The 27,036-nt window shown below is 39.3% G+C and overlaps 1 protein-coding gene across 16 annotated transcripts in view; it reads left to right on the top strand.

Moving 5' to 3' along the window:
- The window catches only part of CSMD1 (CUB and Sushi multiple domains 1), a 1,616,238-nt gene that overhangs the window by 1,247,568 nt on the left and 341,634 nt on the right, over positions 1 to 27,036 (top strand). For all 16 annotated transcript variants that reach the window (XR_005595828.1, XM_039529053.1, XM_039529047.1 and 13 more), the window contains 4 exons: positions 253 to 455; positions 19,385 to 19,576; positions 22,367 to 22,505; positions 25,430 to 25,617. Coding sequence is in view for 15 of the 16 variants with exons in the window: in XM_039529053.1 (XP_039384987.1) it covers positions 253 to 455; positions 19,385 to 19,576; positions 22,367 to 22,505; positions 25,430 to 25,617 (722 nt within the window). In the remaining variant the exon portion in view is untranslated. The remainder of the gene's footprint in view (positions 1 to 252; positions 456 to 19,384; positions 19,577 to 22,366; positions 22,506 to 25,429; positions 25,618 to 27,036) is intronic.

A 27,036-nucleotide genomic window follows, 5' to 3' on the forward strand; every position in this document is an offset into this window, starting at 1 on the left:
CCACCTGGGAACCCAAATACAGTATCAATCAGGTGTTTTGTGATATGCATGTTACCTCCTAGTATTTGCTGCAGTTGGACATAATTTAATGTAACACCTAACTAATTCAGCTAGTGTCCTTAGTTTTATTTACATGTGCAATAGAAATTTTGGTTCATGTAGTTCCGATCTCTTAAAAACCTGATAAAGGTAGGTTTCATAGACTTAATGCCTATGTTGTAATGTACAGAGCATGTTACTCTTCCTTTGCAGTCTGCATTTTATTGTTTTTGACACTGAGGTCGCCCATGACATCCTGAAGGTGTGGGATGGTCCTGTTGAAAGCAGTATTCTTCTGAAAGAATGGAGTGGTTCAGCCCTTCCTGAGGATATCCACAGCACCTTCAACTCACTGACGTTACAGTTTGACAGTGACTTCTTCATCAGCAAGTCAGGCTTTTCCATCCAATTCTCAAGTATGTGAATCCTCTATTATCTCAAATACAATCAGGTGTGATCATTCTTGTGTACACAAATACACGTTTTTTTTTTCTTATAGTAGGCTTGTTAGTTTTTCCCAAAGAGAATCGTTTTTTTTTATTTACACAAAATACAGTTACGGGTCATGGTGAGGTTTTAGGATCTATAGTCTAAGTTCCTTTTGTCTTTATTTTAAATCTCTCACTATGTATTTTCCATGGCAGCCTCAAATATTGGACCTATTTTATCTAATAACTAATTTTGTTTCTTAAAAAATGAACTGGCCCTCACATACACTTTTGTTTCAGGTGCTTTTTTTATTTACATGTATTTGAAGCTAAATGTATTTCATTTTAACAGTGAAAATGTAAAAGAAACCTACACAAAAATATTGTAAAATGCTTGATTTTAAACCATTTGGCATGAATAATTTTGGAATTATGTCTTCAGCTGTGAAGTAACTGCAACTCTAGATACAAGAGTGATGGTCTCAGTATTAGAACATTGAATGAATAGAGTTTTCCTGTGATATCATGTAACTCTCATAAATGCCAGTAATTCAGGTACATCAAAGGGGGAAAAACTTACTGTCTTTATTCAGTCCAACCATTATGTCTATACACAGTATGGACACAATTTATTTAAGGGCATGTCTACGTGGGACACTCAGGAAAATTAAGTTTAATTAACTGAAGGTGTAAATTTAAACTGCATTATTTAAAGTATGCAATGTCCCTGCATAGACATTCTGGATCAGAAGTAAAGTGGCCTGAGTTCCCCTTAGCTTAACTTTACTTCAGTTAAGCTAAAGTGAACAGGGGGTTAATACATTTTAACTAATGAACTTTAAATTCACACTTTCAGTTAAGTTGGTTTAACTTTCCTCAGTGTCTCATGTAGACATGCCCTAAGGCAGCGTTTCTCAAATGTGGCCACTGTGGCCACATGCATCCTCCAGGGGCTTTTCTTGTGGTCACAGCCTCCTGGGTAGTGATGGGGGCGGGGAGTGGGGAAGGGAAGAAGTGGCCCCTACACCAGGGTCGCCAGCAGGGGTTGGTCCCTGCCTCCTTCTGGAACCACAAACACTGTAGGAGCAGGTGACCAGTGTGAGTTCCCCGTCTTCCTGGGGTCGATGGGGCTTGGGCTTTGGGCTTCAGTCCGGGGCGGTGGGCAGCAGGCTCTGGCCATGTGGCAGTAGGCTCTGTCCCCCAGCCACAGGGGTTTGGACTGTGACCCCAGGCTCCCCTCTCCTCATGTTGCCCTTGGGCCCTGCTGCCTCCTCCATCCCTCAGCCATGCAGCAGGACCCCAGGCTCCAGCCCCAGACTCACCTCCCATCACCCTGACCCCAGCTGCATCCTCAACACCCCCTTCTAGTCCTCCACTGCCCCAGCCCTCCTGCCTCCTTACCCACCACCCCATCCAGGGTTTAATTTGTTCCCCAGCTTGCTGGGGATGAGTAAATCTGCTGTGAAAAGTGATATCAAATATAAAAATATCACTTTTCACAGTAGCAGACTTACTAGCTAGCGAGTCTAAAAAAAATAATGAAAATAAAAAAACACAAAAAAAGGAAAAGATGCAGAGCACCTTATTTGTGTTTCTATTCTGTTTAGGTCCAGTAAAGAATAGGGAAATCTGTATATTATTTTTATTGAGTCTGCAAAAAACCCTACATAAATAAATTACAATGATTTGGACATGCATATATGCATATTTATTTGTTTTTCCCAAAGTTAATTAAGTATTTTAGGAAATATTGTCACAGCAACCACCAGCAAGAGTTGGTGGCCACACTCTGAGGCCATCAAAAATTTTGTTGTGAGAGGCCCTAAGGAACTGTTTGTTTGTTAAGCCATGAAATACCTAGGTACAATATAGATGAAGTGGGTAAAGGGTTGAGATGAATTTCCTGTAACTGATCAGTTTGTCATAGCTTTATATGGATAGATAAGATATGGCAGGGGCTTGATGAGTGTTTCTTTCCTGTATGGTTAATTATAGAAAATGTGCTGCTATTCCTACCAGTTGAAAATGTTAAATTTTAATGAAGTTGTTTTAAGATATTAGAACAGATAAACACACTTCGTACTATACTATAATAAAGGGAAAGTGAGCGTGAGATGTATAGATATAGATTTAGCAATAAATGTTCTGAAGGAAGGAAGTATTTAAGCTGTTCACCTTTCTAGAAAAGTACTAATATAAAGTACTTGACCTTCAGCAGTTACCATGGTGAAAAGGAGACAAGTTAAAGCTTTAGGATTCAAGAACAGATTTCTGCAGCTTGGTGTAATTTTCCTTGATCCGTTTGGTGATCATGCTGGCAATTGCAGTATACTTCTCACTGGAATGAATTGAAGTTAGTGGTGGTGAATTGGAAGTCTCTGCTAAAGTTAAGGAAAACATGATTGATGCTTTAAAGTTTTTGGTTTATGATCCTTGTCAAGTGCAAAGTTGTGTGTGTGTGTGTGTGTGTGTGTGTGCGTGCACGTATGAAATATCACTCCCCACCTGCCCCCAAAAGAGTTCAGTATTTGGAATCAGTCCTGCAATATACTGAGCAGTGTGGCCCTGATCTCTCAGACCGTTTGAATACATGCTAAACTTTAAGTATGTGAGTGGCTTCCTTGACTTCAAAGTTTAGCATGTGCTCAAATGCTCTGTTGGATCTGGATCAGACTTTGCAGCACCTTGGTGGATTGAGCCTTTATATTGTTTCTCTCAAACTGAATCTATAAATGTGTCCTGAGCTGCTTTCAATTTTCTGGTAATCATGGAAGAAATGAATGGTTTATTATAGGTGCTTGGGGGATGAGTTTTTCATATCCCAAGGATTTTCAAATAATGCATATATTTATGGTAGGCAGTGATTTATACACTGTGACACCTGTGTGTGTTTTATCTTTCATTATATATGTAGGTATAAATGCCTTAAATGGAAGAATGTAAATGGCTGAAGCTTGCAAGACATTTGACTCCATTAAAGGTCCATTGTCTTGCCAGGTCAGCACAGCATGTAGAACATGAGGACATGAACTGACTGGTGCGATTATGTTAATTGTAATCAGCCTAACACTTTTCATTAAAACTTAATTGCCATTTAATCATGCATAAAAGGACAGAAAATGGAGTTCAGTGTACAAAACTGGCCTTTACTCTGGGGTTTAATACATTTAAACTAGCTATTACAAACCAGGTTGTCAATTAACCCTTTCCTAGCAAGACAGAGAATATTGGGAGGGGGAAGACACTCCCCCCGGCCACTAAATAGCTGTTCTTCTTTAGCCACTCCATAACTTGAAGACATCTTAGTCTCATATGAGTTGATTTTCAGTAAGGCATAAGCACTCTTTTGGTGCATTCCACTTTACTGAATAATCAATAAAAGAGATAAATGTTAACCATAAACATTTATAGTGTATTTTTAACAAGTCAGATTATAATTCTTGCATGCTTACTATCTTTGGTGGTTTCATTTTAATATTTCTAATTTAACTTTCTAACTCTTTTTTCCTCTTTACACTGGATTCTCATTTGTTACTATTTATAAGACCTGTGCTTTGTCTTAAAACGAACCATACATTCATATTTTCTATCACTGATTTAGTAAAGGTTGATCTTTATGATCATATTGATCATTGATATAATCATTATATTGAATACAGGACCTACTCCAATAAGTTTTGTATTAAACAAGCTATTTCCAGGTGGTTTCAGGTATAGTCAGACCCATCTGTGACTTTCTTGTATGCCTTCTCTGTGGGTTTAGAATCATTCTTTTTGGTCATCCGTAAGCTTCCTCATTGTATAACTGTATAAATCATGTTCGTCTCTCTATCTAAATCTGGATCAGCAGTGTAGCTGTTTCCAAGATAACAGAACTATACTGATGAGGACTTGGGGCCATTCTAGCAAATTAGAATAAGCAGAGTATTTTACTTGTTTATTATTCCCTCTTTCTCATATTGGAGGAAGCTGCACACTAAATAAGGTGGCTGAGGCGGATGTGGCCTTTGAATTCGTGTAATACCCTGAGGTATTTAGTCTCTGTTAGGAAAGATTCAGGTGGTAATTGCTGACATGCTCATTTTCTGGTAATGATGGGCATAGATGTATTGACCTGCTTGTAGAATTTCTGATATCTGGTGCAGTATATGAGATCAGTAACTACCAATTTTCATGTGGCTTCATATGTTATATTTTAATTAAATTATTTATTATCAAATGTACTTGTTCATGAATAATTTGCATATAACCATAAACTTCATCTTTAAAAAATGTGTGGATTTAGTGCTCATGTTGAATTGTCATCCTCTGAAGAAAAACTCCTGTGTTCATGACTGCAGGGCAAGGTTCCCCCTCACTGCCCTGCCAATGTACCTCAATCTTAATCTGGGAAGAGTTGCTCTAGGGCTAAAAACTATAGTTCAGGCTCCAAAACCAGTATAATTAAAGCACAGAATATGGCCCTTAAATTCTATCCTTTCTTTTGCCTCAAGTGATTTTGTACAGATTTTTAAAATCTGTTTGTAAGCATGAGGACTCACCCCTGCAGCGCCTCCTGCTGGTCTCTCAGGGAATTAGCTCAATTTCCAGCCTGGAGTGCCCTCTGCAGGCCAGTGATCTGCCTTACCGCTTGCTGTTGGCCCCCATGTCCCTCCCTGGACCTGGTGCCCCTTTTACCTGGGATGCTGCCCCCTGGCAGTAACCCCCTTGCTCTCAGGTCTCTCCTCCCTGGGAAACCCCCACCCATTATCTCCACCTCGCCTCAGTGTATGGCTACTGCCAGTCATTGTCTAGCCCCATGCCATGGGGCAAACGGCAGTATCAGCCAACTCATCACTGGCAAGGTTAGGTTTGGACCCGCTGCCTTGGCCTACCCCTGGGCTGCCCTCTGCAACCCCCAGTACCTCTTGGCCTTGTGCTATGCCACAGCCTGGGTCTTTCCAGGCTGGAGCTTCCCAGCTCCTCTGCCTTTCCCCAGCCCTACTCCACTCAGGTACCCGGTCTCTAGCTCCCTGCAGACAGGCCCATCTCCCGCTACAGGCAGAGGGAGAATCAGTGGGGTACTGGCTCACAGTCTTTTTATACAGATCAGCCCAGCTTTTAGAGCTGCTTTATCCAGCCACAGCCCCCTCCTAGGGCTGTTTTTAAATCCGTCAGGGCAGGAGCGGGTAACCACCCCGCTACACTGTTACCTTATTTTTTTAAAATTTGTGTATGGTACTTGTCTGCCTCCTAGGGTAGAGATATGAGATCTTGATCAATAATAAGATTGTGAAAAATATAGAAATATTAAAACCAATCAATAGAAGAGTTTATCACCAAGTTCCCAACCCAGTGCACCTACCTGTAGGCTTCAGGGTATCTTATGTGACATATGCACACTTGCATATACAGTTTTACCTGAGATGAAAGAAGGAATGAAAAAAAACTGCTGATTGGGAGATTGTGACACACTTTTCTTGTATGGAAACCCCCGCCCCATTCAAACATATTCCAGACACTCTGGGAGCATGACCAACCAAAACAGGACCAGTTCACATTTTGTTCCAGGAAACAGCAATTAGGTGACACTTGTTGGAATCAATTGAAGAAATTAATGTGTGTGTGTGTGTGTGTGTGTGTCTCTCTATCTATATAGATATATCTATATAAATTAACCATGCTGCCAAAACAACTATTAGAATTAGAGGGTACTGAAGGAAGTAGCTGAAGAAACCTCGGAGCCACTGCCAATGATACCGACAAACTCATGGGTGACAGGGGAGATCCTGGAAGACCAGAGAAGAGTTAGCATAGTGCCCATCTTTAAAAATAGGAAAAAGGAGGAACCAAGGAACTATAGACTAATCAGCCTGACTTCGGTACCTGGGGAGCTACTAGTGTAATTTATAAATCATTCAATTTGTGAATATCTGGAGGAGGAAGCGGGTAATCATTAAAAGCCAGAATGGATGTCCCGAAAACAAATCATGCCAAAAAACACTTGATTTCCTTCTTTGTCAGGGTAACTAATTTGGCAATAGGGGGAATGCAGTGGGCATAATATACCTGGACTTCAGCAAGGCTTTTGACACAGTCTCCTATAACAATCTGATAAGTAAGCTGGAGAAATGTGGGCTCAACAGCACTACCATTAAGTGGATATCTAATTGGTTAAACAACTGCAAACAAAGACTTAATTAAATTAATGGAATGATGTCGGATTGAAGGGAAATCTCAAGTGAGGTTCCACAGGAATCTGTTCTAGTGTTGTTTAACACCTTTATTAATGACCTGTATCTAGGTATAGAGAGCATACTGATCAAGTTTGCAGATGACACAAAGCTGGGGGGCGTTGCCAATACTTTGGAGGATACAGCTAAAATTCAGAGGAATCTTGATAAATTGGAGAACTGGGCTGCAGATAACAAAATGAAATTCAAAAAAGATAAATGTAAGATGCTACTCTTATGAGAGAAAAATCAAATGCACAAATACAGAATGGGTGAAAACTGGCTTGGTAGCAGCACTGTTGAGAAGGATCTAGGAGTTGTGGTGGACCACAACCTCAACATGAATCAGCAATGTGAGGCTGTTTCAAAAAAGCAAATACAATTTTATGTTTCATTAAGAGAGGCATAGCATGCATGTCACAGGAAGTGATAGTAGCACTCTACATGGCACTGGTTAGGTCTCATCTGGAGTACTGTTTCCAATTTTGGTCACCAATGTATAGAAAGGATGTAGAGAAACTGGAAAGCATCCAGAGGTGAGCAACAAATATTATCAAATGGATGGAATGCAAGCCATCTGAGCAAAGACTGTAGGATTTGGCTATGTTTAGTTTGGTAAAGAAAAGATTATGGGGCAATATGATAGAGATATTCAGCATCTTGAAAGGCTGCTATAAAAAAAGTTGGAGAAAAAATGTTCTCTTTCTCCACAGAGGGCAGGACAAGAGGCAATGGGTTCAAACTACAGCATAGCAGATTTAGATTAAATCTCAGGAAAAAACTTCCTAATGGTAAGAACAGTAGGACAATGGAAAAGACTGCCTCGGGAGGTTTTAGATACTCCTTCATTGGCAGTTTTCAAAAGGAGGCAGGAGAGCCATCTGTCTTGGATGGTTTTGATAGAACAAGTCCTGCATCTTGGCAGAGGGTTAGACTATATGACTCTTGCAGACTTTTCTAACACTATGATTCTAAGTGTTGAAGATCCAAAGCCAGGAACTAAAGTGATGAACTATCCTAGGAAAGGGCATTCTAACTTTGCAGTACACTTCAGTAGGATCTAGCATAGCATCTGAACAAGTATTCACATCAGATACAGAAATTGTGGTCATTCTGAGCCAGAAAAAAAGCAATGGGTTGTGCTGAAAGGTGAGCTATAAGGTGGGGGGTTATTAATGGAGTTCCTTGAAACCAGTGTTGTTCAGAGTTTTTATTAATTACCTTGGCATGAGACGTAGGTGTGTGCTAATGATATTTGCTAAGGATGCAAAGTTGGGAGGCATTGTCAATATGGAGAAGGATCAGAATACTATAGAGGGAGATCTGGATGACCATGAAGATGGGAGTAACAGAAATGGGATGAAATTCAGTAGTACAAAGTACAAGGTTATGCACCTAGGGTCTAATAAGAAGAATTTCTGCTATATGCTGGGGGCTCATCAGGCAGAAGTGACAGAAAAGGAGAGAGATGTGGATGTGTTGATTAATCACATGACGATGATGAGCTACTGGTGTGACACATCTTCAGAAAAAGCAAATTCAATCCTAGGATGACCATGCAAGGGATTTCCATTAGAAACAGAGAAGTATTAAAGCCATTGTACAAGGCAATGGTAAGACCTCCTTTGGAATATTGTGTACAATTCTGGTCTCCCATGCTTAAGATGAATTTAAACTGGAACAGATACAGAGAAAAACTACTAAGATTAGCATGGGAATGGAGGGTCTATCTTATGAGAGGTGACTAGAAGATCTTGGCTTCTTTAGTGTAGGAAAAAGAAGGTTGAGAAGGGGATATGAATTGCTATTTACACCAAGGGACAGTGTTGGCACAAAAATAAATGGGTATAAACTGGCCATGAACAAATTCAGGCTGGAAATCAGAAGGTTTTGAACCATCAGAGGAGGGAGATTTTGGAACAGCCTCCCAATAAGAGTTGTGGGGGCAAACAACTTAATTCATGTTAAGGGAGAACTGGACAAATTTATGAATGGGACTGTATGACAGAGTTGTTTATGACAATAGGGAACAGGGCTTGGCAGCTCTGGGGGTCTCTTCCAGTTCATATCTTATGTTCCTAAAAGCTCATGCTTCAGGGCTTCAGCCAGTCATCTGCAACAGTCAGAAAGGGATTCCCGCCCCCGTCCCCATGCATTCTTGTAGGGGTTTTTTAATACTTCCTCTGACACATCAGAAATGACCATGGCTGGAGATGGGACACCAAACAGAGTGGGCCAGGACTCTGAGGTAACACCAAGCATTCTCTCTCACATGTGTTTAGCTGGTGAGTTCTTAATCACCATATGGGTAACCCTGAAATTTTTCACTTTTCTCTACAGCATAGGATGTGGGTCACTTGTTGGGATTGACCCAATATATCTATCTTAGTCAATTCCCTGCCATTGCACTTCACTCACTCCAGTTCTCTCCCCGTGGCACATAATAGTTTAGTCTCCTGTGGGCTGTAATATTTTAGTCCAATTTTGGTTGTTGGGGTTAGTATGTGGGTTCTGGGTGGTGGTGGTGACCTGTGATAGTCTGACTAGATAATCTGATGGTCCCTTCTGACCTTAACTCTATTAAGGCACATAGGAATTTCCTGACACATAATTAGATTCTGTTACAGGTGAATGGGATATCAGTGCAACTGGAATTGGGCACAGGAGTGGCATTCTCTTTTAAGTCTTACCATTTTGGAAAACTAGTTCTGGATCATTGATTGACTGAATACTGTGGCACATCACAAACTACGGGTTTGTCTTGATTAGGAAAAATGATCAAAGTTAGGTTGTAGGCATACATATAAAACTATTGTTATGAGAACCCCAAAGGTTCTGAATTGAGAATATACCTTTAAATGTGGGTGCTTATCTGAATAAGTATCCTGAAGTAATTCAACAGATAATTAGCCATTTTCTAAACAGATCCTGGTTCTCTTTGCTGTTCTCCTAACAGTGAGCCCAGGAGCCCAGCCAAGGGGATGAAATTATTTTTGTGCTCAGGTTGGCCTGTAATTGTTGGGGTTTTTTACATGTGAAGAAAAGACACTTTTAAAAATTATTTATACAACACATTTAGGTCTTGGAGAAAATGCAACAATAAACAAACAAATATTAAGCATTTCTTGCCCACAACTTTCTTTACAACATGACTCACCAATTATAGTAAAAAAAAAAAAAGAGAGAGAGAGAAACAAACAAGCAAATTAACACATTAGTTAAATTGGAATAATGACTCGGGAGTCACTGCCATTGCTGTTGACACTTTTGTTGATGCCTTTTTCCTTTAGCAAGAGCTTAAGCATCACTGGCTGCACATTGAACACACTTGTCAATTTCAAGCACCACAAGACATAGTCTGGCAAAGTCTGTTTCAGTAATGGCATCCGTCTCTGGCTCTTTGGATTCTTGCTGAATACATGACTGGCTAGGGAAATACCTATGGTGACTGTGGTATATCTTTGCTGGACTGCTAGTATGGTGCCTTCTTGAAAAATATTTTCCTATTGGTGCAGATTTACTTTGGCTAATATATGCCAGTGCTATTTGCACTGCTTATAGTTTAGGTTGTGGCAGCATTTTCATTATAAAGCCTTCATTTCCAGGATTTATAATGTGACTGCAAAAGTTTGATCCATGACAACATTGCTCAACACTCTCAGCTCAAAAAATTCAGTTACAGAAAAAAAAATCCTGATGACTGACTGACTGACTTCACAGTACTGAGGGGGGGGAGGGACTTTACTACTACTGATAAAAAGTGCAGCTGCATAGGGCTCCCCCCTTCAACAAATGTTCTAGGGTTGAAAGGAAAACAAATGCTATCCAGGGCCATGAGTCAAGGGAGTCGATTCCTCCAGCACCAGAGGCTTTGGCTCCAGCTGTTACTTCTGAATCCACCATGCCAGTGCTGAGCTGAAGACTCTTGTTGTGACCCCTACGGTGGTGTTATCAATTCCACATTGCCATTCCCCTGGCACCCAGCCCCAGTGCCTATTCTACTTTGGCAGAATTTGTGTAGGAGGTCATTTCTGAGAGCAGTCTGCACTGGCCCCAGCACCATAAAGGATGGATTTGGAGGCCCTTCAAACAGTTCCTGAGACAATCCATGTATTTAGAATCTCCACTATCTGTCTCCTGCTAGTTCCCATAGAAACTGCTACTGCAGACACTCCAGACCCCCCAGAAGTAAACACTTTTATCCTTCTATGATGATGTCAGCATTCTGGCAGTGAACCCAGTCTATTTCTGGGGATTATACATTCTATTCTAGGAGGTGAAGGTCTCCAACCTCTTCTCAATGCAGATTTATCTTTCATCATCCAAAAGGGCACATTCCACCACCTTTGCCTCTACCGCTTGCTGAAATTTCCACAGTGGAAGAACACAAACTTATTTGTGGAACTAGAAATGAGGTGATAAACATCCAGGGTGAGTCAACTCCCTGCAGGATGATCTTGATGCACAGATATGACTTCTTCGCATGACAGTAAGATTCTCCTGACCCCTGACAATCTTAATCCATTCAATGAACTTTTCTTAAAATGGTTCAGGGCTTCCAAGCTCCACTAGAAACACTGCAAACTAATTGGTACTTTTGCATGATTGTCAGTCTACTGCGTTTACATTTCTCATAATGGAGCCAGACTGCTTTTCTCTGGTGTGTTTAGTGTTGGGTGTTTTTTTTAAATAACTTTACTGGAAGTATTGCAAATTTTTTGTGCTTTGTTCTTGGCTGTGATGCACCGAAATCCTTCTCAAACTTTTGCTGCAATCACTTGTCCCTTTTCAGTTTTAAGACAAAACAGATGGGACTTTTGCTGCTGTGTCTGTAACTTACAGACCTAAGTTGCTGGACAGCCTGTAGTATTTTTAATGGAAATAGGAAGCTTTGAATATTTTTTAGAAATCTTCAAAGTAGAGAGAATAAAGTGTTTTTGACAATGGGCATTGCTGACATGACTGTATTTCACAGACATAGTTGGTGAAGATGATGATTTTATCCTTGAAGACATAATGATAGTGTGTGGCCTAAACAAACGCATAAAAAACATGTCTTTTAAAAGACAAATTAGACTCAACTCTAATATGTCACAGATATATGTAAATACCCTGGTTAATATTTTCAAAAGGAGCCTACTTTCCCATTGACTTTCCATGAGGTCCTATGTCACTTATGAAAACGGGTCTTAGGCTCTGAAGTCACTTAGACCCTTTTGGAAATTTTACCCAGTGTGATTATTTTGCAGGATGTGAATGAGCCCTATCATAGCAGTGCTCACTGCGTGAATATATGATGCGAACATTAATTATATTGTTCCATATCAGTGTATTGATGTGTATAAAAAAGTGCCAGTTATGAGATGGAATGAGTGACAGGGGAATGAGTAGCTTTTAAAGTCTGCATTAACTACAAGCATATGAAATATGTACACCAGCACAAATATTACAGTTCTTGAGACATCTGCACAAAACCAGATAAAGTACTAGTAGACTTGTGACTTCCCTCCAGCCGGAGAGAGAGAGAAAAAAAAACCCTTGGGAATCCTGAGCAGTAAACAGCTTACAAATGAGACAAGTTGAAAATTTGACAGCTTGTCTAAATGCTCATTTTACTGGATGGCACATAAATGCTTAAAGCTAGTGTTTTGTTTAATTAGGATCAAGTATATTTGTGGATAATAAAATGGTTGCTAGTCTCAAATACAGATAATGCATTCATAGAACAAAAATGAAAATAGTATTTTGATGCTTGTTAAATGTTTGTCAATGGTGGGTTTTTAAATTTTGAATTTGTACTTGGTAAATGCAGTGAATTATTTAAGACATCAAATCTTTAGTAACTGGTGTATATTTGATGTCAAAAATAGATGAGCAAACTTTGCTACTTGAGGTATTACGTTGCACAGAACACTTTAAGGAGGGAATGATGTATTCAAAGGTTTTTTTGTTTGTGGGTTTTTTTTGTGTGGGGGTTGGAAGAGGACAATAACTAATGATAAATATATCTATGTTTGTGTGTTTACACAATTTTCAGCAAATTTCTGAATTTACTCTTCCTTAGCAAACATGCTTTACAGTCATTCACAGTTTTAGAGATGTTACTTGTCTATGAAATAGGAAAGTACTTCAATGGGATCACGACCATAAAGCTGTTTTCTCTCCCTGGTGGCCAAGTATATATTCAATAAACCACACTAATGTGGCCTAGCTGTCGGTAAATTTTCAATGTAGTGCTTGGGGAGTTATGTGCAAAACTCTCATTAGCAGTGACAGTTGTTACTTGAATTGATAGTCATAAATCACAATGTGAAAATCAACAACGACAACAAAAAGAAATTGTGCTATATTTTGCTACTTCATTGAGAAATAAAACCCCCAAAAAAAGTGTGAAAGCAAAAAAGAAGAAGTTTCAGAGAAAGAAATGGAAAAAGAAAAAAAAAAATAATAGTAAATATACACATATTACTTATTTTATATTATATACAGGTACAGAGAGAGTACACACAACACAATACAATACGGGGATATATGTCTGTTGTATAATCTCATAATCTACTCATCTGTCTGCAGACATGCAGGTACATACTATATTTGCTGGATATTTGTTGCAGCATTGCAGCATCAGAGTGACATATATTTTTATTTTTGTCTGTCTCTACTCCCTCCCTCCTCTCTCTCCTCTGTCCAGTTCCATCACAATACTGTCTATTCTCTCTGAAAACAACAATTTGCATGCATACATCAGTCAACAGGGGACATTGAGTGAGCAGTAAACTCTTCATAGCAGATATTGTGGCTTGTTCTATGTTTGTATAGCACCTGGCTAAATGGGACCCCAAGATCAGTTGGGCTCCCTAAGTGCTACCATAATAGTATTAAAAATAATTAAAGAAAAAGTTGGTCCGAAGTTCAATACCATCACTCAGATAAAGAATTGTAATTGTAGCAGGGAATGTTTCCACCAGTACTGAAAATCATCCCTTCCCCTTCCTATTCACATCCCGTGAAGGTCAGGAAGCCTGGGCTCATGCCAGCTGAAATTAGCTGAACGTCACGTTAATGAAATGTGAAAGTTGTATGCTTATATTGGCACAAAAGAAGCCAGTTTGAAATAAATAATTAAATAAACCCACTGTGAGATATTCAAAGGACTGAAGTGACTAGAACAATGAAACATGGGGGATTTACAAGAGGACTTGGTATATTTCTTTGTTTTAAAACTTTTTGTGATCCATTAAAAAAAAGCTGTGGGAAAGTGACAGACATGAATTGACTTAGACAGTAAAAGCATGAAAGAGAGGACCCACAATAGTAGACACAGTACCAAAATTTTGTGTCACTTTAAATAAGCTTGGCCTCATAATAGCAAATTTACTTTTATTTTTAAACCTAAACGGCATCAACACTCAAGATTTACGAAGTCTAAGAGCTAGTTCCTCTCATCACCCTCTTTCCATGGAAGGACACTCTGTATTTATACATCCGTTGACTAACTAGGTTTTGGAAAGGTCACCTCAGGAATTCCCATCCATACAACCTATCACCCCTCAGTGGCACCTCAGTCTCATTCTATCAGTGTTAATGAAACTGCCCTTGTAGCCTCTGGCTTCATGCTCTATGCCCCTCATTTCCATGAAAGTTGCCTTTCTAGTGGCTATTACTTCAGTGAGAAGGGTAGATGAACTTCAGGCCATGATGGCGGATTCCCCTTTCACCACATTTCCTTATGCCTATACCCAAGTTTCTACAAAGGTCGTATCTTGGTTTCATCCCAACCAACCCATACACTTACCTGATTTCTTTCCAAAGCCTCGCACCTAAGCAGACCTTGACCTTCTACTGACAGCAGACAAGACCGATCAGGAAGTCCTGTAGACTTCTTATCACTGAGAGGATTAAGAGGCAGGCAATCTCCATACAGAGGATTTCCAAGTGGATTTTGGGGTGTATTACACTATGTTATCATTTGTCAGAACTGCCTCTGCACTGGATGGAGAGTCCATTCCACAAGAGCCCAGGCATTGACTACGGCCACCGTCCATGGTGTGTCACTTCCAGACATATGTAGGGTGGTCACATGGAGTTCGGTGCATACCTTTGCTGTGCACTACACCTTGGTGCAGGACTCTGTGATGGATGCATCATATGGCATGGCTGCCATCTGTTCAACCATTTCATCCTCTTCCTCACACCTTCCTCTGAATTAGGTATTGCTTATTAATCAGCCTCAATGTAATACAATAGGGACCATTACTTGAAGAAGAAGAGGAGGTTACTTACCTGCAACTGGCGCTTCTTTGAGATGGGTGGTTCCTATCTGTATTCCACTTCATGCCCTCCTTTCCCTCTGCTGTGGATCTGTTCGATTTGCAATGGAGAAGGAACTGGAGATGTGGTCAGTCTGCCCCAACCTTTATCACCTCAGATGAAAGCATGAGGCAAAGCAAGTGTACATGCACAGACCAACAGACACTGCTACTTTCAAATTCTCCAGCTCTGGATGCATGGTGTGGATGCATAAACCCTCAGTGGAATACAGATAGGGATTCCGCATCTAAAAGAACCTCCAATTACAGGTAAGTAACTTTCTTATCTTTAGTGTGGAAGAAAATTAATGGGCATAGTCTATGTAAAAAGAGATGGGTGTCACTGTCATTTTAACTGCTTAAGTTATTTGTTTAAAGGCTAATGCTGCATTTGATTACATTTAGTAAGGTACTTGCTCAGTGTGAGTGTGGGCACTGCAGGTTACAGCCCAATTCTGCCATCCATACTCACATTGAATAGCAATTTACTCTGTGAGTATTCATAGATCTTAAGGGAAGAAAGGACCACTCTGATCATCTACTCTGATATCCTGCATAACACAGGCCCACAGAATCTCACAAAGCAATTCCTCATTGAGCCCATAACTTCTGTGTGAGTCATAACATATGTTTTTAGAAGGATGTCTTGATTTAAAGACATTTCCAAGAGATGGAGAATCCATCCTAGGTAAGTTCTTCCAATAGTTAATTACCCTCATTGTTTAAAAAGTGTGCTTTATACCTAGTATGAATGTATCTAGCTTCAGCTAGACAATTCCCGTGGACTTTTTTGGGACTACTCATAGAGTGAGAGAGTTCTCAACATGAGTAAGAGTTACAGAATCTGGACATGTGTTCCTCGTATGTTGTTTTTTTCTGGAAGAGTACCAAAAATGTAAAATTCACTGTTCTATATGAATTCTGCTGTTTCCTTGTATTCTCTGTTCTATATGAATTCTGCTGTTTCCTTGTATTCTCTTCTTTAAGGATAAAGAGATACCTATAGTGTTGATAAGAACAGGAGTATTTGTGGCACCTTAGAGACTAACAAATTTATTTGAGCATAAGCTTTCGTGGGCTACAGCCCACTTCATCGAATGCATAGAATGGAACATATAGCGAGGAGATATATATACATACAGAGAACATGAAAAGGTGGGAGTTGTCCTACCAACTCTAAGAGGCTAATTAATTACGATGAGCTATTGTCAGCAGGAGAAAAAAATAACTTTTGTAGTGATAATCAAGATACCCATTTAAGAAAATTTGACAAGAAGGTGTGAGGATACTTAACATGGGGAAATAGATTCAATATGTATAATGGCTCAGCTATTCCCCGTCTCTATTTAAGCCTAAATTGATACTATCTAGGAGGTGGGGTTGGATGGGGCGGCAGAGGGAAATCAGGGGCAGGGGTTCCGGGGGCAGTCAGTAGGCAGGGAGAAGGGGTGGTTGGATGGGGCAGGGGTCCCAGAGGGGGCATCAGGAATGAGAGGAGAGATTGGATAGGGCAGCGGAGATTCAGGGGCGGTCAGAGGACAGGGAGTGGGAGTGTGTTGATGGGGCAGGGGTCCCAGAGGGGCCATCAGGGAACCGGGGGGGGCAGGGAGATGGGGCAGGAGTCCCAGGAGGGGCAGATAGGAGTCCCGGGAGGGGCAGATAGGAGGTGGGAGCTGGGGCACAACCCCCGCCCCTAAGCGGCCGTCCATACAATTTATGAAACCTGATGTGGCCCTCAGGCCAAAAAGTTTGCTATGGGTACAGAAAAAAGCTATGGCTATGGCAACTAATTGAACTCAATAAATTGCAGGTGGAGGAGACTCTTGCCAAACAAATGCAGGTAGTTGCATTTAGAGTGGTAATGTGATAAAGTACGACACATTGGTAGTGACAGGTATGCCAAAAATAATTAAGGGAAATTGTGAAAGGTAGAAAAAAAATAAAGAAGTTGGGTGTGATCCTACTTCCCTTCTGAGCCAAAATTTCTATTAATCCACAGAGTTAGATATACAAGGGATTGGGCTCTGAGTGAGGGAAGTTCATGTCCATATTGACAAACTTCTTTAAATGTAATGTCTACAAACCTCCTTTGCATAATTACATATTACAGCACAGATGTTCAGAACAATAATATCCAAAATGGTGTTCACAATACAAAGTAATCATGACCAGTAATGCACATTGCTGCTGCGTCTGACGAAGTGGGCATTCACCACGAAAGCGTATGCTCCAATATATTTGTTAGTCTTTAAGGTGCCACAGGACTGTTGGTTGCTTTTCGCACATTGCTGTAGTTTCCACATGTGTAAAAAGTGAACAATGGTTATACATCTCAAAGTAATACTGACTGGTTAAAGTGTTTGGGCAAAGGAAAGCCTTATATAATTATTAAGTAGGAATCATCTCAATAAAAACAATAGATAAGGAATGTATCGAGTGGCACAATACAGAGAGGACATGAAGGTGATGAAGTGAGATTTGATATAACAAATTTCTGTCCCAAGCAAAGTTTTTTTGTTTGTTTGTTTTTTTTAATCTGTACAAAACCAAAACATGAACAAATAACTGGCCAAAACATCACAAGACAAGACAAAACAATTTGCAACAAGAGAACACCAGCCTAATAGCTATGAAGAGAACAAATGTCTGGAGAATAGAGGTGATGCCTCAGTTTGTCAAAGTGTTAATATGTGCTACCCATAAGAGCTAGGGAAAGGAGAGGTAACATGTAAAAGGCAGGAACTGTTTTGGTCCATGACTGGGGTGCCTAGGCATTATAGTAATAATAATAATTTGTATGGGAGATAAGCATGAGGATTTACTCATCATGAAGATCTGATACTGACTATCATGCCATCTCAATACAAATTAAACTTTGCTTGAAATTTTGACCCTAACACATGAAAATATGATACATCTTCTTTGAGTATCCTCTGAGAAAGTTTTACATACCTCTGCAATGCAAACCCCAAGGTTGCACATGGTGGTTGTTTGGTTTGACTTCCCATGCACGTTCCTTTCCCATGCTGTTAGGCACTCAAAGAGTAAAATGTTGTTGTTTACATTCTGACATTTGTCATATACCAATTGTCATATCACTTAAATACGTATTGATAGCTGAAGCATCTAAGGAAGAAAAGGGAAATGTTAGCTTGTTTGATGGATTAACTGGACTGTAATACTCCCTCACTCACCCCGGAGGAGGGAGGTCACTGAAGGGCTGGCGGTAGTCCGCCGCCAAGCTTGTTGCAACTTAACTAGGGCTGAAGTCCGTCTGGGTTTCCAGCAGCCGGCGAACAACAGTCTCAAGGGGCTGGCTATAGCCTGGGCAGGGCCCAGGCAGCCAGCAAACACTACAGTCTCAAGGTAGGCAGAGTGGGAGGGATAGCTCATAGGTTTGAGCATTGGCCTGCTAAACCCAGGGTTGTGAGTTCAATCTCTGAGAGGGGCTGTTTAGAGATTTGGGGATTTAGTTGGGGGTTGGACTAGATGACCTTCTGTGGTCCCTTCCACCCCTAATAATCTATGATTCTAGGTTGGGGCCTGGGCTTGCAGGGCTTAGGCAGCCAGCAAACAGTCTCAAGGGTCTGGGGCCACTTGTTTTCAGAGCGAGAGCCCCTTGCAGAGGCACAAGGGTCAGCCACCCGGCGGCAGGGGGACACAGGCCTTCCCTACTCCACCACGTCCCAGCCCTGGCAGGGGCGGAATCAGATGCCCCGGGGTTGGCAGGGATCCAACCGCAACATGCCAACATGGGGGCTCGGGGCTTTGCAGCCAGTGCTCCGGGGGCTGCCCCTGGGCCACTTCCTGCCTCCCCTGGAGTGGGTACTTATGATGTCCAGTCGTCGTCTGGCTCCACCAGGTAAGCAGCGGCAGATGCTCCAGGCCAGTTATCATCTGGGGCTTGGGCCGAGCCAAGTGGGGGATCCACTCTGTGCTGCTCTGGAACCGGTGGGACATCCTTCCCCTCTGCAGGCTTCCCGCTCAGTAGTCTGTGGGTCTGGTCTTTTATAGTGCTGGGCACAACTCTGTCCTTCTGGTGAGGGGGGCGGGACGGGGCGGCCTAGGCTCCGCCCTCCAAGGGGCATGTATTACTCCCTCACTCACCCCAGAGGAGGGAGGTCTGTCTGCCTCACTACATGGACAGAAAATGAAGAGACTGAGTTTATTCCCTATTAGGCCATGTTTTTCACCTGAGGAAACTGGCCAGAAGCCAACATAAGCATGATGCATCCCAGTGGGAAAATTCCTGTAGAAACAAACAAACTGCCTTCCCATGATAACAGATAAGCAAATAATATTATCTCTGATTGAATGCGCCTATAAAATGTTGTACTGTGTATTTATTAAAATGTACATATGTCTTAAATATGTTCATTTCATTTTTTTCTTATAGCATCAGTTGCATCAACATGTAATGATCCTGGGACTCCACAGAATGGTACCAGATATGGAGACAGCAGAGAGCCTGGGGATACCACCACCTTTCAGTGTGACCCTGGGTATCAGCTCCAAGGACAGGCCAAAATTACTTGTGTGCAGCTGAATAACCGATTCTTTTGGCAACCTGATCCTCCAACATGCATAGGTATTGAGATCAAATGTTAGCATGCTTTGGGCTTGAAACTAATGCAGATCATATTTCAGTTTTTAACAGGTGATGTTAAAGTAGTGCTTTCTAGAAAACTCAGTCTTTTCAAACTTGTAAATACTGGCAGTCTGATTCTCAAGATGAATGCTATTATTGACAACAGATTTTTCCAGCATAGTCTATTTTTGAAAATTTGTTTATGGTGAAGGTGACAAGCTTCAAGAAATTGTTAATTAAGTGCAAGACAGCATGGTCAGATGTTTAACACAGGGGACTTGGAGTCAAAGCAGCTGGGTTCTACTTATGACTTTGCCACCAGTTTACTGTGTGACCTTGGCTAAGTCATTTCTCTGTAATACAGTTTCCCTGTCTCAATAGAACAGAGATAATAATCTATATACTATAGATATTTCAGATTCTCGGGTGAAAGTCACTAAATAAGTATAAAGTATCAAATTTGTTATATTACTGTTTACTTGTTAAAACTTTCACTTTATGTTAGTGATTAATTTGTAGTTTTTAAAGCCTAGTCAGGTGAGAATCAGGGGCCATATATGAAACTGGTCTCACCTTAATACCAAACTCTATACATTTGACTTATAGTAAAAAAGCAAAGATTGTTTCTGTTCATTTTGGATAAAACCAACAAACTGATTCTCTCATGAGTATGACCTCCCATGTAGTAATTTGTTTCCATTGATTAAGTTTTATCTTCTCAGAAAATTTTAAGAGAGATACATATGTATGTGCAGAGGGAAGATCAAACTGCCACTGCTGCCTAAAGAATGGAAATAGAAGTTCTTTTGCATGTCTCTTTGTGGAAATGCCTGGAAGGAATAAAATTTCCTGCCTTTCACTATTCTTGATTCTTGGTACCTTCCACCCTACATATATGGAATATCTCTTCCATGGGGCTCTGGTTAGTGCATGAAAAAGCTGGGGCCTGGAAGTCTTACTGAGGTGTGTTATAGGGACATCACTGTTTTGCTGCTAGTTAGGGTTCTTGCCATCTAATTAACTCTTATGCTGCATACTCCGTGTAGCATTAGAGAGCACCACAACCCAGATGGCTTGAACAGCAACCTTGGGTCATCAACTGCAAACTTTAACAATTTTCCTTCTTGACTGGGCCTTTACGATCGCCAGATTGTTTTGAGATAGGTTGGACACTTTATTTAATAATCCCTTAGGGTCAGATTGTGTCTGGTCCCTGCACTGTTGACTGTTGGAGTATGTACAAGCCTTTCTTCCCTCTTTCCTTTGGGCCCCTTCTGCAGAGGCTGACCACAACACAGTTGCAGTCCTTTTACTTCCCTGAATGCAAGTATTGTTCCTGGCTAGTATTACTAGCTCTCTGAGAAGTAATAGTAAGGATGTAAGACAAGGTCCCCATCCATTTCTGACCTCCATACAGGTAGCAGATTTGGAGCAGCACATGCACTGCAAAATGTCTTTCAAAGTTCCCATTTGTATGGTGCAGCACTGCATAAGGACAAGTTTGAACATCTGATGGTTACAGCCAATAAAACAATTTTTAATCCGTGAATCATCAAGTAATAATTCCCAGAGATTTGGGTTCACCCCTAATTAAAGAGTTTAGAGATAGGGCAAAACATATAGATTTCTGGATTATGAAGATCAGATGTTCTAGAGTATTATTTCAATTGTAATAAAACCCAGCGCTTTGTCCAATTAACATACTTCAATCTGTATCTCTTTATAGTCTGTTTTAAAAATCTAAATTTTAATTAATCTGCTGAGAGAGTAACTTGTAGTGAAATGATGTGCACATACTTAATGTTCCATTTTACTCAGGATGACCTTGAGGGGGTTTTCCATTTAAAATAATTGTTACTGTCGTATATACAGCAGTATTGGAATCCTCGGAGTTCTATAAAGCCATGATATGCAGCCTTTAATATTCTCAGATAGTTCTTATTTCACTATATTGTGGATGGCTGAGATTTAATAGCTATACTTATTAGCGTTCTGTATATTTTCAAACCACTGTTCACGTTCGTTTAATGTTTTATGCTACATTTATAAACTTTCCTGAGTATGGTCATATGTTTTACCTCAAGCTAAGTCATCAAAAGACACTGAAGATTTGTGACTATTTACTAAAATAATGACCTATAAAAGGAACCATGCTGTTATTTTTTTTTTAACACAGCTTGGTTGATTACTAATACTTACTTCAATCACAATGGTAGGAGCTCTGCACCTCTGCAAACCGTCTTATTACTTAGGTGTTGAAATATTGATTTAGGCACCTAACTTCAGAATTTTGGTTTGAGTTAGCTGTGTGATTTTCTTTCTTTCTTTGTGTGTTTTTGCCCAAGTGCCTGGATCTGTAAATTGAGTTAACACCTTTATTAATTGGATCAAAGTATTTTATATTTCTTCTGTGGCCAAAGGAAAAAAGCATCATTAAGCGTCAATTACTATTGGGCCCTCCACTTCTGACAGTGAAGTTTATTGGGTGAATGTTAAATACTTGGTTAGTGCAGCTGGAATAAAATCACTAAGCAAACCCAAAGACCTTATTACTTAGACTTCTATTTCCTTTATCAGATTATAGGAAAACTTTGTTTTTGAACTAAATTGGGGAAAAATGTGGAAAATAGGATTTGTTTGTTGTTGGGACTATAAAGAGATTGTTTGTTGGGAATGGAAAAAACGATTCTGATTTAAAAAAAAAAAGCCAAATAATTCTTAGATGAATAGTTTACCTGTGATTTTTAGCTTAATGTGTAACTGCTTTCTTTTTCCTTTTTGTATTGACAGCTGCATGTGGAGGAAACTTGACAGGTCCGGCGGGTGTTATTTTATCACCTAACTACCCACAGGCATATCCTCCTGGGAAGGAATGTGACTGGAGAATAAAAGTAAACCCTGACTTTGTCATTGCCTTGATATTCAAAAGGTACCATTTCTAGAAAATCCCTTTATGTATCAGGTTTTTAAATGTCACATCTAAAAATTATATAATTGATCACTACATAGAACTCCCAATTACATTTCCTAAGTCCTAGAGTATGTGTCTAATACTTATTTTATCATTGCTTCAGAATGACATGAAAGAAACAAAATATTTAGCTTTATAGCTTTTTTTTTTTTGTGCCGAATGTGTAAGTTGCAAAAACCGTATGTGATGTGGGGTATGCTTTAAAAAAATAGAAAGAAAGAAACATTTAATTTGTATCATATGTTGCACCATTGACAATTTGAGTGGGATGGCTCTATATTAATGGGGAATAATACTACCCAGAGTGTTTGAAATACGTATACTTCATTGTCATATTAATGCAATGTCTGCATTGTGTGATACCTAATTCATCTGTATCCCATTTCTTGTCTGGTTAAGTCTTCAGGCTAACATTAAATAGTGTATTATCATGAAAATACGAGTCACTAAGTTATTAAATTGAATTAACCCTTCAGAAAAATACTTTAACATTATTTAATAATGGTCACCTATTAAGCAAAGATGATTATTCTGAAAATTGATTCTTATTGTGTAAACGTCTAGTAGATGTAGTTCGAATTTAATATGTTTAGACCCAACTTTAAAGGTTGGGCTGGAAGGATCTTTTTAAACTAAGGAGTCACTCTTGCATTTATTGGATTTCATTGTTTGCAATCCCTGAGCACTGGTAAGGTGCTGAGACTACTCAGCTCCCATTGACATCAGCAGGAGTTGGATCTTGCAGGCGGGGGTACAGAATGCAATAGTTGCCTGTTATGCTGTGGGCTAGTCAGCATGTCTGAAGTAGTGAGTTTTTATACATGAAGACATCTGCCTTTTTTCACAATTGGTCATTGTTTGTATTACTAGTGTATTCGGCAAGATATAAAATCCTTGCAGAGGCTACTCCCTGTGCTCGTTTGAAAAAAATCCTTAAACTGAAATGAGGCTTATTCATTTAAAAATATCTAAAATATGTCTTTATGCTTCTTGATGATTACATCTCTTCTCATTTACTTTAATCCCACTACTATATTTAACAATAACAAATGTTCTCTGATTACATTTTGCTGTTGCTGTTTTTAACAATTGTTCTGTAAATATCAATTGCTTTGGCATTGACATTTTATTCCATCCACTGATATTCATAGGAGGAATAAAACATTGATTACCTAGTAGAAGCCACCATAGTAATCATATTCCTAATGACAATTCCAACATTCCATAGAGCAGATAAATTTTTTTATTCTGATGAAAAGATAACTTGCTCTATCATACATTTTTTTTCTATGAGCAGAATTCCCATTGATTTCCACAAGAGTTCCCCAGTTGAAGAGTGGACAACATCTGGCCCAAAATGTTTTGTAGGCTGGTTGACTAACATACAATAGTTTCAGCTTCATGGGAAATTCTCTCTGTATGTTGAAAGGGTGACAACAAGGGAAGAGGTTGGTGCAAGAAAGGAGTGGTATAAAAAGCATTTTAACACGGGAGCCTTTGGTACAAACATATTTGTCCTTCCAGGGATGTGTTGGAAAAGCAAATGTTGAGTAAAAGCCACATTTATATGTCTCATAATGCTGTTTTCTGCAAAAACAAAAGCTGAATGGGCTGGTGAAAACGCCTAGATATAAGAACAAGGAATCATCAACAGTTTTTGATGTTTTGTTAAAATAATTACTGCACATGTGTTTTCCAACTAAATGTGTTATAAGTTGTTAAATATGTAGATCTCTTTGACATGTACTATAGTTGGATTGATAAAAAAGACCAAAAAATGTGAAGAGGCCTTTATTGTCTTCAGGCTTTTTTATGCTTCACCACTACACTTGGAATAGATTCCCACTTAGCCTATGTCAGCTGCCCCCAGACTTCTCTAGATCCTTCCTCAGAACCAAATTCTTTCCTGCAGATGTCCTACTGTATGTTACTCTCATGGACAGTCTAACTTTCTTGTGTTATACACTGATCTGGTGTTCAGAAGGTGATCAGGAAGAAAAGAAAGCAAAACTCACAACCCCTCTGCCTACTTGTCTTTCACTGTTGAGCTTCATGTAGCCCTTGGACCTTCTCCACTGCATCATTTTTTCAGCTTCTGTCCATATCATTATAAGGTTCTCACATTATTGTCTTTGTGCCTCCATCCACACAGCCTCCCTGAACTGATCTCAAGGCCAGTTCCTAGTCCATGTTTAATTCTCTCTTAAGGATCCCCTTCTGCTGTACTGCCTTCATTGAATCTAATTGACTTGTACAACAATATAAATATGTGTTGTTCCCCTTCATGTAATAGATTGTAGGCCCTACAATAGACATATTAATAATGCATTGATTATAATTCTATAGTAAAAATACCTAGCTCTTACATAGAGTTCATAGATCACAAATCACTTTACAAAAGAGATCAATATCATTTTCCCATTTTATAGATGGCAAAACTGAGGTACAGGGGAGAAGTGACTTGCCGAAAGTCACCCAGCAGACCAGAGGTAGAACTGGGCATAGTACCTAGGTCTACCGGGTGTCAGTCTAGTGTGATATTCTCTAAGAAACTCTCCCTAAATTAAATTCTAAAATTTTACAGTTAATGTTCTAAACTAAATGCTACAGTTGAATCTAACTGTGTACCAACAAAAATAAGTTACAGTGTTGGGAGCTCTTCACATTAGGGCAGTTTGGTTTAAATTAGACATTGATCAATTTTGATCATTGATCACGTTTACAAGGCATGTTGTATTTGGAATGTGGGATATGCTTTAAGGACTTCTTTATTTCTGCAGATGAAAACATGTTTAATGCTGTGGCTGCCTTTTCTTTTTTTTAAAGTAGTAAATAATTTCTCAAAAATAAATACAATGTAATTCTCTTTTCCTTTATTTCAGTTTCAGTATGGAGCCCAGTTATGATTTTCTACATATTTATGAAGGGGAAGATTCTAACAGTCCTCTAATTGGCAGTTTTCAAGGCTCCCAGGCACCTGAAAGAATAGAGAGCAGTGCTAATAGTCTATTTCTAGCATTTCGCAGTGATGCTTCTGTTGGCATGTCAGGATTCGCCATTGAATACAAAGGTACTGTTGTTAACATAATACGTGTCAACACACAGAAGGAAAATGTCTTAAATTAGGATTAATTAAAACTATATTTACACACATACTACACTTATTTTTCATATGTTTGTAATTGTTGTGTGAATGCATATATATTTAAAAGTTAAAATATACATAATAAATAATGTTTTTTGTTAATCTTTTATCTTTTAACATACTGGTGTTGTGTAATTAGTTGATGACAGTCTTATGTTGGTGGTATATCAGCCCTGTGAAAATGTTCAATGTAAAAACAACGTAGCAAATGCTATTTTAAATAATATTTGATTCATTCCAAAATATAAGTTTATAACCAAATATGAAAACACAATCTCAACTTCTTAATTTATTGTTTCAATTTATCTTTTAAAAAATCCTTTTGCAAATGATGAGGTACATAAAAGGCAATTTTTCTCCTTTTATTTTTGACATCCCCGCACACTCTCATTTCCTAAAAGGAAGGAGAAATGGTGCAAATAAAAAAAAATAGCCATTGTTATTTAGAAAGTGTTCTACTGAAATGGAATTGTCTCACCCAATTAGAATACAGGAATGTTGTACATTTACTGATACATACCAATGCATTTTTTCCCCCTACACTTTGGTTGTGGGTGATTTGGAGCAAGATTTACATACACATTGTATGGCTATTTCAGAATAACGACAGAGTATATGAATCCTTGTAATTTGGCTGGCAGCCATTATTAGCCAGAGTACAAGGATTTATATAATCACTTTTTAGTTATTTTTCAATAACCATCCTGTGAATATATAACATTTTCTTCTCAAATGAGCTGCTATTTCTCTGCTTAGATTGGCATCTGTGCTCAGAATTTTCAAGCTTTCAGCCTCAAAGATACAGCCTCAGCTTCTCACTCCGGTCAGTTGAAGAAAAACTCCATACTCTGTGTGAAAGAAAACAAAATGAGAAACAACCAAAACCCAAAGAACATGAATTGTCTACCCACTTAAACCCTTCTTCTCATTTCTCAACTATCTTCTTTCTTCACCTTTTTCCCTTCAGGCTAGCAAGACTACTGTCCCCAGAATAACTATGATATATTTGTGTTTACATTGTTTGTACAGGGAATCCTTGCCTATCTCTTCTCAAATGAATTTGAAACACAATACGAATAAAAATAAATACATTTATTTTATATAGGAATTAGTAAGGAATAGTACTGCTGAATAGTAAGGAGAGAAAGGGGAAGGTTGCACAAAGGAAATGATATAAGAATGCCAACTTTCCCTCTTCCTTCTCTACGTCTGTGTGTGTGTGTGTGTGTGTGAGAGAGAGAGAGCGAGAGAGAGAGAGTGAAATGCACAAATAAGTTATATAATTATATCAGATATAATAGGTTTATATTATAAAAGTATACATATAAAATAACAAAATTTTCT

The sequence above is a fragment of the Mauremys reevesii genome, linkage group 3 (genome assembly GCF_016161935.1).
Source record: "Mauremys reevesii isolate NIE-2019 linkage group 3, ASM1616193v1, whole genome shotgun sequence".
In the NCBI taxonomy this organism is placed as follows: Eukaryota; Metazoa; Chordata; order Testudines; family Geoemydidae; genus Mauremys; species Mauremys reevesii.